Genomic DNA, 15,035 nt, shown 5'->3' on the forward strand with positions numbered 1-15,035 from the left:
TAGAAAAATTTGATGTGGAAAAAGATGATCAAAGTCCTCATCAGCCTTCACAAGACCAGCCTGTTCTGGAGGAAACTCAGCAGTCTCCAGGAACAAAAGTTGTTTCACCTAATGTTTGATCTCCTGGCATATTAAAGCAGATAAATTCACTGTCGTTACCATTTCATGGTAAAGTTATTTTCGGAATACATTGCTTAGAAATGTTCACCAAATTTGAGTGCAGAAAAGAAAGTGACTAGATTGTACTGATAAATACTAATAGAAGAAATGGACTGAATGAAAGCAAATTAATTAAAAAAACAACCATTTTGTGAGGTAACAAAGTCAAACATGAAGCATTAAACAAACAAAAGAGTATGTCTCAACACAAGCACTACCAAATGAGAAGTGATAGTTTGGTTGAGGAGTGTAGAGGGAGTTACATGCTTTGTGAGATAACAAAGTCATGAAGCATTAAACAAACAAAAGAGTATGTCTGAACACAAGCACTACCAAATGAGAAGTGATAGTTTGGTTGAGGAGTGTAGAGGAAGTTACATGCTTTGTGAGGTAACAAAGTCATGAAGCATTAAACAAACAAAAGAGTATGTCTGAACACAAGCACTACCAAATGAGAAGTGATAGTTTGGTTGAGGAGTGTAGAGGAGTTACATGCTTTGTGAGGTAACAAAGTCATGAAGCATTAAACAAACAAAAGAGTATGTCTGAACACAAGCACTACCAAATGAGAAGTGATAGTTTGGTTGAGGAGTGTAGAGGGAGTTACATGCTTTGTGAGGTAACAAAGTCATGAAGCATTAAACAAACAAAAGAGTATGTCTGAACAGAAGCACTACCAAATGAGAAGTGATAGTTTGGTTGAGGAGTGTAGAGGGAGTTACATGCTTTGTGAGGTAACAAAGTCATGAAGCATTAAACAAACAAAAGAGTATGTCTGAACACAAGTACTACCAAATGAGAAGTGATAGTTTGGTTGAGGAGTGTAGAGGGAGTTACATGCTTTGCAGGAGCATGTAATGCTTCTATTTTTGAGAAAGTGATGTTTGATGATTTCCGTGAGAGACGTGTTGGAATCTTGTAATTTCAATAGAGGCTTCTGGCACGTAGGAAGAAAAAGTTTGCTTATAGAGGGCAACATTGAATAAGAAGAGCGAATCTTGTGTGAAGAGGTAAGAACCTTATCAGAAAATACGATTTTGTATATGTAAGCCCAAGAAAGTTCACTGCCTCTTATGACTGTTGGAGTAGTATTTCCATCCCTTCATATATCCAACAACAGATAGATCTTTGAGTTGTAATTTCACCAGAAAATATGGTTTCATCTTTGTGTGCCCAAGAAAGTTAAATTCCTCTAATGTTTGTTGGATCATGAGTTCTGAGGTTACTTTATAAAGTATCAATAGTATGAAAAGCAACTATTTCAGAAATCAAAAAAAGTATGAACAATTTTTACACTTCTGTTACCGTATTTTTACAGGTGTTAGCTAAAATTATATGTACATTTAAATAAACATATACCAAATTTAAAGACAGATTTCAAGAAAAAAATTTGGTTTGTCTATGACAATGAATTTTACATTTTTAAACTGAAACTTTTTAGTTGTCTAGTTGACAAAGTAGCGCAGCACCTCGTTTGATCCAATGTTGAGGAGGTAGTTGTGTAGGTAGAAGGAAAGGTAATACATAGTTAGTAGAATGTCCAGTTGTAGACAATGTTCCTCTTCGTTCACTCGTCTTATACAAAGGACATCTAAAAAGAGAAAATAATGCATTTTAATCTAATTTTTTAGTATTTGCTTACTTTAAAACTCAATCTCCTAGTAGAATTGAGAATTATTTCCAATACAATTAATGATTTCTAATTAGAATAAAAACTTAACAACACTAGATATTGTTCACAAATGTGACACATGTTTAAGAGTTTGAATATGAAGAATTGCTGTAAGGGAAAGTGAATCATGTGGTCAACCATTCAGCCAAAAGATCTTCAATATACAATATTTAATGTAACATCCACTTTTAGAATTTAATTAGTCTGAATATATATTTAAATACAGTTGAATATGGAAAGACTGGAACACATATAGATTATTAGTAAGACTAAACATAAACAAAACATGCCAAATCACCTAGAATTTCCCATTATTATTATCCTCAATATATGCATTGTTAACAAAAAGTACAGAAACACACATATCCATAGGTTGCCTTCAGTTTTGATGGACAATATTTATATGTATATTTGTCACTGTCATACTAGAGATAAATTTACTCAACAGATAAAACAAAAGCCAAATAAAACCATGTACTAGATTAACAGCTAATAGATATGCAGTTTCATAAATGCACAAAATATTGCCGTCTCTGTTGAAATAATGTTAAACATCAGTTAGCAGTACAATGTCATTTGATGAGAACTACTTTATTATTCAGAACAGGTTTATTTTTGTATTAAAATGCACTTACTTGTATCTTCCTTCGTCATGAATTTTACTTTTTGGAGTTGGTTTAATCCAGATAAAAGGCATTTGACTCCATAACACTTTGGGAAATTGTTCCTCTAAACCAAATCTACAATGTTACGTAAACATACTGTGTAGCAATACTTGTTTTTTAAATTCTTCTTTTATAAGAAATTAAAAAGAAATATTAATTGCATATACACATAAGTGATACTACACATTGCATATTTAAGTATTAACTATCACTTTGCAAATTGGTTCTTTATCAGAGACATGACAACTTTATTTTTCAGTATAAAACACTAGTATTTATTCAAAACATTAAAATATACTGCAATATATCTGTCTTAAGTAGTAAAATGTCTTACAGATCTCGATCCCATCGTGCTCCAACCAGAAAAAGACCATTAACATAAACTCCATCTTCAGGAGGTTCATCATAACTGTCCTTGGTTAAAATCTACAAAGAAGTTTATGTCACAAAAGTAATTTCATGTGAAAAGCTTATAAATAATAACAGTTTTTAACAAGCCTACTTAAAAATAAACAATTAAAAAAAAGTGATAATCCTCATAATAAATGTACACAAATTCTAGTTAGTCATAAACAGAATAAAATACCAAAAAAGTTATTAATTTTTCAGCATGCAAATACTATACATCTGACTTTACAATAAATTAAACATTTCATAACTCAAAAACAGAAAATTTCTTTACCCTTTTAATATGGAATACACTAAGTCCTCTTGAAGTCATATGCTACATTTAACCTGATATGTTACTTTCTATAACAGACTCAGTGAAGAAACTTAACAACTGTTTGATGTACACCATCCTATGGTTACTTGTGTATAGACTTAACCTGATATGTTACTTTTATAACAGACACAGTGAAGAAACTTTACTGTTTGATATACACAATCATATGTTACTTGTGTATGGATTTAACCTGATATGTTACTTTTATAACAGACACAGCAAAGGAACTTTACTGTTTTATGTACACCATCCTATGTTACTTGTGTATGGATTTAACCTGATATGTTATTTTCTATAACAGACACAGTGAAGAAACTTGTCTACTGTTTTATGTACACCATCCTATGTAACTTCTGTATAGATTTAACCTGATATGTTACTTTCTATAACAGACTCAGTGAAGAAACTTGTCTACTGTTTTATGTACACCATCCTATGTTGCTTGTGAACAGATTTAACCTGATATGTTACTTTCTATAACAGACCCAGTGAAGAGACTTGTCTACTGTTTTATGTACACCATCCTATGTTACTTGTATATAGATTTAACGTGATATGTTACTTTCTATAACAGACACAGCAAAGGAACTTATCTACTGTTTTATATACACCATCCTATGTTACTTGTGTATAGATTTAACCTGATATGTTACTTTCTATAACAGACCCAGTGAAGAAACTTATCTACTGTTTTATGTACATCATCCTATGTTACTTGTGTATAGATTTAACCTGATATGTTACTTTCTATAACAGACCCAGTGAAGAAACTTATCTACTGTTTTATATACACCATCCTATGTTACTTGTGTATAGATTTAACCTGATATGTTACTTTCTATAACAGACCCAGTGAAGAAACTTGTCTACTGTTTTATGTACATCATCCTATGTTGCTTGTGCACAGATTTAACCTGATATGTTACTTTCTATAACAGACCCAGTGAAGAAACTTGTCTACTATTTTATGTACACCATCCTATGGTTACTTGTGTATAGATTTAACCTGATATGTTACTTTCTATAACAGACCCGGTGAAGAAACTTAACAACTGTTTGATGTACACCATCCTATGTTGCTTGTGAACAGATTTAACCTGATATGTTACTTTCTATAACAGACCCAGTGAAGAGACTTGTCTACTGTTTTATGTACACCATCCTATGTTACTTGTATATGGATTTAACGTGATATGTTACTTTCTATAACAGACACAGCAAAGGAACTTATCTACTGTTTTATATACACCATCCTATGTTACTTGTGTATAGATTTAACCTGATATGTTACTTTGTATAACAGACCCGGTGAAGAAACTTAACAACTGTTTGATGTACACCATCCTATGGTTACTTGTGTATAGACTTAACCTGATATGTTTTTTCTATAACAGATCCAGTGAAGAAACTTAACAACTGTTTGATGTACACCATCCTATGGTTACTTGTGTATAGACTTAACCTGATATGTTACTTTCTATAACAGACCCAGTGAAGAAACTTAACAACTGTTTGATGTACACCATCCTATGGTTACTTGTGTATAGACTTAACCTGATATGTTTTTTCTATAACAGATCCAGTGAAGAAACTTAACAACTGTTTGATGTACACCATCCTATGGTTACTTGTGTATAGACTTAACCTGATATGTTTTTTCTATAACAGACCCAGTGAAGAAACGTATCTACTGTTTGATGTACACCATCCTAAGGTTACTTGTGTATAGACTTAACCTGATATGTTACTTTCTATAACAGACCCAGTGAAGAAACTTATCTACTGTTTGATGTGCACCATCCTATGGTTACTTGTGTATAGATTTAACCTGATATGTTACTTTCTATAACAGACCCAGTGAAGAGACTTGTCTACTGTTTTATGTACACCATCCTATGTTGCTTGTGCACAGATTTAACCTGATATGTTACTTTCTATAACAGACCCAGTGAAGAAAATTATCTACTATTTTATGTACACCATCCTATGGTTACTTGTGTATAGATTTAACCTGATATGTTACTTTCTATAACAGACCCGGTGAAGAAACTTAACAACTGTTTCCTGTGTTGTTTCCCACTTTACATTGTTCATAGATTTAGCCTGAGCCATTACTTCATGTAGATGGTCAAATTAAGAAATGTATCTACTGTTTCATGTATTTTATTCCACTTTTATCTTGTGCACCAATGATTATTTTATGACTTCTACATAGATATTTCTGGATTATTTTTATCTAATCTTGTGAGTGGTCAAAGTGTTCTGTGAATACAATCTTCAATGACACTAATTTTAAACTTGAAAGCAACATGATGAACTCTTGTTGATGTTTTCAGTGTTCCAACTTCTACCTCATGTAAACCAATTTCAGTTGTTATCTAACTTTACAACCAACAACCGTATTACCACCTAGATGATCAGAGTGTAACCTTCAGTTTTTATATTTTACTTCACAACCAACAACAGTATAACCATCTTGATGATCTTAACCTAACCTTCAGTTTTTATTTTTTACTGTAGGGTGCTATGAAAATAAAAAGGAAGGAATATGGTGTTATATATTAAAATATTGATGAATTTTATAAACATTTTAAAGAGTGGACAATGAATATTGAATTTGTATGCTATAACAGTGAATTCTGTTCCAAAAGAAAGTTTAGAAGCACAGAACTCTGGTAATAAATGCTACAGTTAAATGATAGCGACATTAAAAACATAGTTTCTATTTAAAATTCTGACAAAGGCTGAAAATTTTTGTTTTCATAATCACAATAAAAAAGATATGGGGGAGAAAACTGCACAATAAGTGGCAGTATTAAAGAAATTAGTGTGGGACTTTGGGTTCCACAAACTGAGAGATAAATTGGTCTGTGTACTGAAAAGTGAAAGGTATGAGAAACAACTTTAATAACTTGAAGAAAGCTGTGGAAGTGACAAAACCAAGCGCTGGTTTAAATTTAAACCATTATTATCTAGTGAAAAGCTATGCAAGTTTGAATAATACTAGTACATGTACACCAGCAAAAGCTAATGACAAGTCAAGCAATGACACTAACACTGAATTGGCATTGTATTTGCCAACTCTTATAGTGTAGTTTTACAGAGCTAAATTGGTGTCTTGCAATATGGTTTACTCAACACTTCTTTATATGTTTTGCATGAAACTAAAGAGACTGCAAAAACACTTCTGCAAGGTTCCATTTTCACTGGTTTTCCAATCTGGTGAAGAAGCGGTACCATGAAGTACAATTGTAGTAAAAGTGACATTTAATGTGCACAATGACCTATTCAAACTGTATCTGGTTGATGGAAACTGTTCTTAAATCACAAAGATAACAAAACTTAGCTGGCAATAAATAAAAAGGGTAATTTTGGTGTTGTAGTGATTGTCTTGATGAAGTTCCAGGAAATCATGCTACTGTACCATATACAATAAAGCCAGATATTAATGTAGAACTGAGCCATTTGGTGAAAACCAGTGTTTTGTTAGCAGTGAAGTATAGTGACCGAGTAACTCCAATAGCACCTGTATTAAATAAAAGATAGTTGGTAAGAATCTAAGAGGAACTTCAAAGTTAATCTGAGATCAGTGCCATCTATAAAGCCAATACTACACAATAAACAGCTGTTTGCATCTTTGGCTGAATACCAACATTTCAGCAAGTTGTATTTATCTAATACCTATCTGTAAATACCAATGAAGGAAAACTGAAGAATGTTACTGATAATCATTATTTACTGTTACAAATGCTCACCATTTAAAATTATTTCAGCCCCAACAATGTTTCAGACAAGGTTTTTCAAAATCTGTCTAGTATTCACTGTTAACTCAATAACATCCTAATGATAGGTAGAAATAATGCTATCACTTCAAGAACTTTGATCCATTGTCAAGAAGCCTAAAATATAGCATGAATGTTCAGAAGGGCAATTTTAAAATGTTGAGACATTTTTGGAGTGTTCAGGATCGTAAATAATGCAGCTTACTTAAGTCACCCAACGAAGAGACAGTAATAATTGTTGCCATATTTGCTTTTCTTCATAGGACTTTTAAATTACTACACCAACTGTTGGAGTGTATTTATACGTAAGGATAAATCAAGGAACCATGACAAAACCTTTAGAAAATCTAAAGAGCAGCTGATATGTTGACCCACAAAGATATGAACTTTCTGCCTGCAAGAAATTTGGTCCATTCTTGAAAGTCAGTGGTGTCAGACATATTTAGTCTTCCCCATATCATCTAACCAGTAACAAAAAGTTTTGTCAAAACTGAAAAAAATAAAAAATAGACACAAAAGGCAGCAAGAGGAAACTGTACTCTCCATCAGAAACTGGATGACTGTTTAACTGGTCTACTGCAGCAAATAATGATTCTTCTCTTATAATCTTTCTTAAGCAAAACATTGTCTAATGATTGGATCTGTTCATATTAGAGATGTATAGCAGATAGTGAATAACCATAAGGTTTATAATTATGAACAGGGAAAGAAGTGGATACCTGGAGCAATAACAGACAAGAGTGGACTAATCTCATATTCAGTGGTTGTTAGATCTGATGTCATTTCATAACATCATCCATATCAGTTATGAGATCACTTTTATGTGATTTAAGGAAGATTTGTCATCAATGAATAAATAAATATTTACTGAACATCATTTCTGGCACACAATCACCATCTTCTGAGATGACATTATTTACTGTGGACTTACTACCACATATGGATATAGAAGAAAAAACACAAGCAAAAAAACTGTTTTACCAGTCTCCTCTTTTGAAAGGGTCACTCGAGGAGCTGAAATGTCACTGAATGCCACCATTTTACTTTGTTGAGATATAGATACCTCAAACAACCTAGATTTAAAGAAAGCACACAAAGTTGCCTAAAAACAAGCAGAATAATTACCTGAACAGCTCAAAGTTCAAATTAGTCTAGCATATACTTATAGTTAAATGAATGCTCGTTTTATTTATGTGGTTAAAATCTAGTTTACTGACTATAAAATGGTAAATGTCTGTGTTACAGTTATACAAAACTACTATTTTATAGTGTATACCCACACATCCAATAACAAGAAATTAACTTGCAGTTATTAACAAACCCAAAATAGGAAATCCCAGTATAATGGTTGAACAGACTATTACAAATACAAAATTATATTTAATTAAACAAAGAATACTTTACTGATACAGACAACACTGGATAGATACTTCTTCACAGAATGTATAACTTATCAAACAAGAAGTACGTTCTTTACTGATACAGTCAATACTGAATAGATACTTCTTTACAGAACATATAACTTATCACACAAGAAGTATGTTCTTTACTGATATAGTCAACACTGAATAGATACTTCTTTACAGAACATATAACTTATTACACAAGAAGTACATTCTTTACTGATACAGTCAACACTGGATAGATACTTCTTTACAGAACATATAACTTATTACACAAGAAGTACGTTCTTTACTGATACAGTCAACACTGGATAGATACTTCTCTATGGAACAGCATTCAACAAGCTTTGAACAAAATTCTCACACCTAAATATATGTAACTACAAATCTCCCCCAGTAAGAGAGTGAAACATACTCTATTTGCAATGATCCCCTTAAGGACGCTTGATAAATGCACTGTAAGATGGGAACAAAAGGTCAGTAGTTCTGTGGAATGGTTAAAAAGAATGTTTATTTACGGAATGCTACTCACCTCTCCATAAAACAGAAATCTAGAATTCTTCACTAATAGTATGGTGGAAGAACTGGTGTAAAGAAAATATTTAATAAAATTAGATATTGTATGTGCTAAAGTGTTGCATAGATGGGCAGAATGTAATGGCTGCTCCATTGACCTATATATCAAGGATATTGATGAAGCATGTATGAGTAGTGTGGTTAGCACATTATGTCAAGTTGTACAATACATCAGAAGTGCTGAGACAATTTACCAAATGAAGCAGATGCAAGAATGAATATTCTTAAATTTGCTTTTAAGGGATAATACAAGGCCCAACCAGTTGGTACAACTACTTGGAACAGTTTGGTTTTTAGGGTAGGGATGGTCTGTCTGTACTATACTTCCAGATAAACACCCAGCACAGTTTTTGAGAGAGGGGTGTGTCTCATACCAATGAAATTACACCAACCTGAAAAACCTCCATATCAACTTCCTATCTTATTATAGTTTGAGGTGATTACAAATAAAAGGAAACAGTCAACAACACATCTCTTAAGAGACACTTGAAAGACTGAAGATTGGTGAATGGATGAAGATACAACCAAGAGACATAAAAAGTTATAATCATATGCTTTACTAAAATTGAAACAGTCTTGTACATCTAACATTAAGTCTCTCATTAAGAAATATAACTGACAATATTTTTTTTCATACTATATACAAAGGCCATTCTAAATTCATATGCAAAGTCTACTTATACAGTCTGCACCAACCTTTGCAGTGTGGAACCTTATAGTTCTGGAGGTATAACACCTACTTCATGATCCTTGTACAGTTGATTTTATACCTATGAATGTAGGGAAGGGGCTGATGGTCCATTTGCATGATGAACTCTTTCTTGAAGAGTTGGTCTTGGAATTTGCTGCTCAGCCATCTGAATATGTGCATCTTGTATGCAGGTTAACTTCCCATTTTCCATGGCTATCTGTCAGTTGCCCATCTTATGTTCAACAAAATCAATCACAGAATGACTGGATGGCCTGATAATCAGACCTGCTGCTCTCACTTTCCCAAAAAGCTCTCTGGGTTACCTCATTTGGCTGTATTGGTTCTTCCATGTAAAGCTCAATGTTGATGATCTTGTGCAATATTTTTCTTTTAATGTGGATAAATGTCTTCATTGAGTCAATTAACTCTGATGGTATCCTCTTGAAATTGTAACATCCATCTGATGTCACCAAAGCTGTTTTCTCTTTAGATTTTGGCTACATCAGTATCTTCCAACAACCTTTAATGATGTCAGTCTTGGTAAAGAAAGATTGACCATAGGTTTGAAGTGAAACTTCATCACAAGGTTCATCTTCCATAAATCTATAAAGAAATGATCTGAGAAATCCCTCTTCTTCATGATTACTACTGGTGAACATTAGGCTGGATTGTGAGACTCAATGATTCCAGCTTCTAACATTACCTTGACTTCTTACTTGATCTAATAGGGCTTCACTTTTACAGAATCCCTGGTCATAGTCTCAATCATGTGTTGTACAAGGTTTGTCTTTACCAGTCTATCTATGAAGAAACCTGCATACTGGCACAGTAGAACTTATAACTTCTTTTTCTGTTTGCAAGTCTATATGTCCTTATCCTCTACGACAAAGTCATTGTCTTCTGGTTCTGCATCCATGACAGTTACGCTTGCAATATTCATCTGTGCCTCAATAGCTGCATCTATTAGGTCTTCTTCTCTGTTCAAGTATCTTTCAACAGATTGGTATGGTAAATTTTGGTCTTTCTGTCCACTTGAATCTTATAGATAGTCCATTCTACTGATCAATTTCTGCACTTCATAAAGCCTTTTCCACTGTGAGGTGAGTTTGTTATTGCTTGTTGGTAGCAGAACTTTCAGTATGCTCTTTCAGATTCCATTAACACTCTCACAAAGTTCATTATATCTGGGTTTATACTGAGTGGTAAAGAGGAGGATTACTAATTAGAAAGTTATAAATGAAGGGCATTAAATGAAGTACCCTAAGATGGAACTGAAGATGTCTAACTCTGTACAACAAGGTATCCCAGTGAAACAAATCCAAGAATCATAGAAAAAGAACTGGGATACAAATGAAGGAAACAGTATGATATTATGAAGAACAGATTGGTGTGACAGTGTTTCAGTAAAATTGTTGGAACAGTAATGCAGAGTGTTAAAAAGAAAGGGTTAAGAGGAGACCAGGCTAACATGGTAAATAAACAAAAGAAGAAAAATAGCAGATTGAACATAAAAGAAACAAAGGATGAGAAAAGAAGAAAACTGCAAAATGAATGATGAAATACAAGGAATAGAAGAGATAGAAAAGAGGAAGACGTCCAACCACAGGACATATGGAATGAATTATAAGCTCTGAAATACATGATAATTGAGAATCAACACACAATCTAGACTGAAGCTAATAAGATCCAACAAACCTTCATGCCAAATCTGGTGAAGATCCATCAACAGGGGGAGAAGTAGTAGAAAAAATGCTCATAAAAATTGAAAAACACTAAATTGAAAATGTGTCGTCTGTTCGTAGACCTAGTGAATCTTCTTACCAAATTTTGTGAAGATACATCTACAAGAGGCAAAGTAGTAGAAAAAAAGGCAAAATGCCCATAATAACTACAAAACTAAAAATATGAATATACCCTCACAAGGACCTAATGACCTCTATGCCAATTTTGGTCAACCTCCATCCACACCTTGAAAAGTACTGACATGGACTTACAAAAGACACTACTATTATATTTATACAGATAATATTATTACTTTTTTTAAGTAGGTTTGATAAGGCCATGGTACATAGGTTTTTGTCATTATTATGATGAAAAGACTGAGATTAATTATCAAAATTCAAAGTTTGGGTTAATAACAATAAGGAATATTCCTGTCCAAGAAAATTGATCTCACAGACTCTGAAATATGCATTCCAAATTATCATAATTTGATTAAGAGAAGAAATCAAATTGGTAAAAGAGGTTGTTTGAGTTTTGTTTTGAATTTTCTGCACAGCTAAATAAGGGCTATCTGCATAAGTCATCCCTAATTTTGCAGTGATAGATTAGAGGGAAGGCAGTTAGTCAACACCACTCACTGTCAACTTTTATACCAAATATATGTAGAATTAACTGCTACATTATAAAGTTTTCATATCAAGTTGACTGCTTTAACCACAAGGGCCATTAATGTATAAAAATAAAATACTTCATAACAGGAGGTCTAATTTAAACTTTAAGAATTTGTTCTTTTCTTTCTAAAAATAAAGAAAAAAAACACTTTGAATTTTATCAAAGGTTCAAAACAAGTATAATACAAAAATGTTCTATTTTAACTAATGTTCAAAACAACAATTATTATACAAAAATGTTCTATTTTAGCTAATGTTCAAAACAACCAGTATAATACAAAAATGTTCTATTTTAGCTAAGGTTCAAAACAACAAGTATAATACAAAAATGTTCTATTTTAGTTAATGTTCAAAACAACAAGTATAATACAAAAATGTTCCATTTTAGCTAATGTTCAAAACAACAAGTATAATACAAAAATGTTCTATTTTAGCTAATGTTCAAAACAACAAGTATAATACAAAAATGTTCTATTTTAGCTAATGTTCAAAACAACAAGTATAATACAAAAATGTTCTCATTGATAAAAAGAAAAGAGAACTGAATCACTCATGTGCTGAAAAAAAGAATGAACAAACAAACAATTGTGTAAAGTAAGTGACAATAAATGTTAAAATTTATTGGAAAATAATGATACTTTGATATACACAGTTTGTCACTATAGATTACTTCATATGGAAGATCTTATTGGTGGAAGACTACAGTATAATGCTGATTGTATCAAAAGTTAGGTCACTACATGCTAATACATTTAAAGTTTGGAGTGTGTACAAAAACGTTCTGCCAGTGGTCTGAGGTTATAACTATCTTTTTTGAGGATAAGTGAAAAGCATTTGTACTTACTTACTAAAATGCTTTTGCACAGATACAAAATGAATACAATTTTACAGCTTGAACTAAGCAAACGTTTTGGAAATTCATAAGGATACACAGTTAAGACAAAGATAACCAGAAAGTTTAAAAATTGAGTAACCTCAAAGTCAAAGTCCAGTAGATCAATAGGAATGGCATATTTTCTTGCATAGTTCTGGACAGCTCCTGTTAAAAATCCTTGAGTAAAGTAGAACCCAGACAGCCAAAAGACTGAAGGTTTTCCTTCTTCATACCACTTCTTTATAGATAAAACATAAATTAAGTATAAATAACTGGTAAAGTATAATGATGACATATACATTAACCATTATATTATTTAGTCTTGTTAAACATGACTATAAATAAAGAAAACTGTGCCAACTGGTATTTTGATTTGTTCAATTTTCCATAACAGATATTTATTTTAATTTACTTTCATATGATTATTACATTTTTAATGTTTGGTGACAAATCTACTAAATAATAAAATCAAAAGTTATTTGTCTCATACACTGAAAATATATTTCTGGTAGCTCTTTACACCTCTACTCACATAACAGTTTTTCTTGTTCAGAAATGCCCTCTATATGCAAAATTTGAAACTCTCATCTACCCCACTGTCACTATGATTCATTGTATCTTCACAGGTAAACTAACATGCTATCACCTTTCGCTAATGCAAATTACTCTCCAGATGTATGTTACTTCCTTTATTTGATTCCAACTAACCACCACTTCAAGATTAGTCAGAAATGAAGCATGTGTAAGGGGAAGGAAGGGTGAGAAGTGCAGGGTGAGATACGTACCCATTGGAAATATGGAACAACCGAGTTACAAGGCAAAAGATAGCATACTCCCTTATGACTTAAGGCCAGCTGTACACTTTAGAATATTTTGGAACAGATAGATAAGTAGCATACCCAGATAGGCAATATTCACCACTGAGTAGGATCCTAGACCTAAAAGTGATGTGCATCTGTAAGCAAAAGTAGCATACAAGAAAAAGGAAATTTACCAAGTTACAGCTGAACCAATGTTTGAAGGATGGGGACAGGTTGAAAACAGTACCCTAAAAAAGAAAGAAACAACCACCTAACAAAGATTGTTGGAAATGAATGTATCAGGTGTCATCCACCATGTCCAACTGAAGAATTTCTTCCAAAGAATAATGGAAGTGAGACATCAAGGAAAAGGTAAGATGCCAATATTTGATGCAATATCACCTGGAACAAATTGGCAGAATTAAGAGATAGGGAGGAATTCACCAGTTTAAAAATCTGATAAACCCCACCTCTAGGAATAAAAAGGTGTGATTAGGAACCACAAAAGGAGGACATTTGGGCAATATAATAACAAAGAGCATAGGCGGGGCATAAAGTTCATTCATATCAGATTAAGAATAAAGATGAGAAATGGAGTGAAGGGAAATAGGTATGAAGAAAGAATTTCCTTCATGAGTTGCCAAAGTTTTGGGCAGGAAATATTGATTCAGATAAATGAGAAAATATGCAGAATGAAACACAGTATGTACAATGTCAATAACAAAGATATCAAACTGACACTGCTCACAAACAAAATAAAAGGACTAAGAAAAACGTCTTAAGGAATAGATGACACAGGGAATAGGAAGTCAAAAATTTTAAGGGAGGGGGTGCAAGAGAGTGAAGAACAATACTGACATTCCAATCTGGAAGAACCATTTGACAAGGAAGTCAAACCCAGAAGAAACACAATAAAAAGGAGATGGTAGGAAAGACATGGTATTTGGAAAAGAGAAAGTGTTAGACAAGGCTTCTTGATAATAGGCAATGGAAGAGACTGAAGCCTCATGATCAAACAGCCACATAAGAAAAATCTGTAAGAACAACAACATTGGGCATAGAAGGGGAAACTCTATGGCAGAAGACATTCCACATACAGTGATTAACCATAAGGGAGGAAGTGGGAAGAGAATGGGCTAAAGAGGAATTGACTTAAGAAATTTTCAAACACAAAACAAATAAAAATTAATGCCTTCTTGGTGATTCAAGTAGAAAACAATGGTGGAATTGTCTAAATGGATCAGAACAAGTTATGGTCTGTACAACAGGAATAAAATGATACAAAGCATATTCTAC

At 32.8% G+C, this 15,035-nt stretch overlaps 1 protein-coding gene across 1 annotated transcript in view; it reads right to left on the bottom strand.

The window, feature by feature from the left end:
- Positions 1-377: 377 nt before the first annotated feature.
- The window catches only part of LOC143241727 (dynein axonemal heavy chain 12-like), a 96,339-nt gene continuing 81,681 nt past the window's right edge, over positions 378-15,035 (bottom strand). The window contains exons 34-37 of the mRNA XM_076484954.1: positions 13,040-13,177; positions 2,831-2,922; positions 2,467-2,571; positions 378-1,750 (exon numbers count right to left, since the gene is read on the bottom strand). Of these exons, the coding sequence (XP_076341069.1) occupies positions 1,597-1,750; positions 2,467-2,571; positions 2,831-2,922; positions 13,040-13,177 (489 nt within the window). The 3' untranslated portion in view covers positions 378-1,596. The remainder of the gene's footprint in view (positions 1,751-2,466; positions 2,572-2,830; positions 2,923-13,039; positions 13,178-15,035) is intronic.

Source organism: Tachypleus tridentatus, unplaced genomic scaffold (assembly GCF_004210375.1).
Source record: "Tachypleus tridentatus isolate NWPU-2018 unplaced genomic scaffold, ASM421037v1 Hic_cluster_1, whole genome shotgun sequence".
NCBI classification, from domain to species: Eukaryota; Metazoa; Arthropoda; class Merostomata; order Xiphosura; family Limulidae; genus Tachypleus; species Tachypleus tridentatus.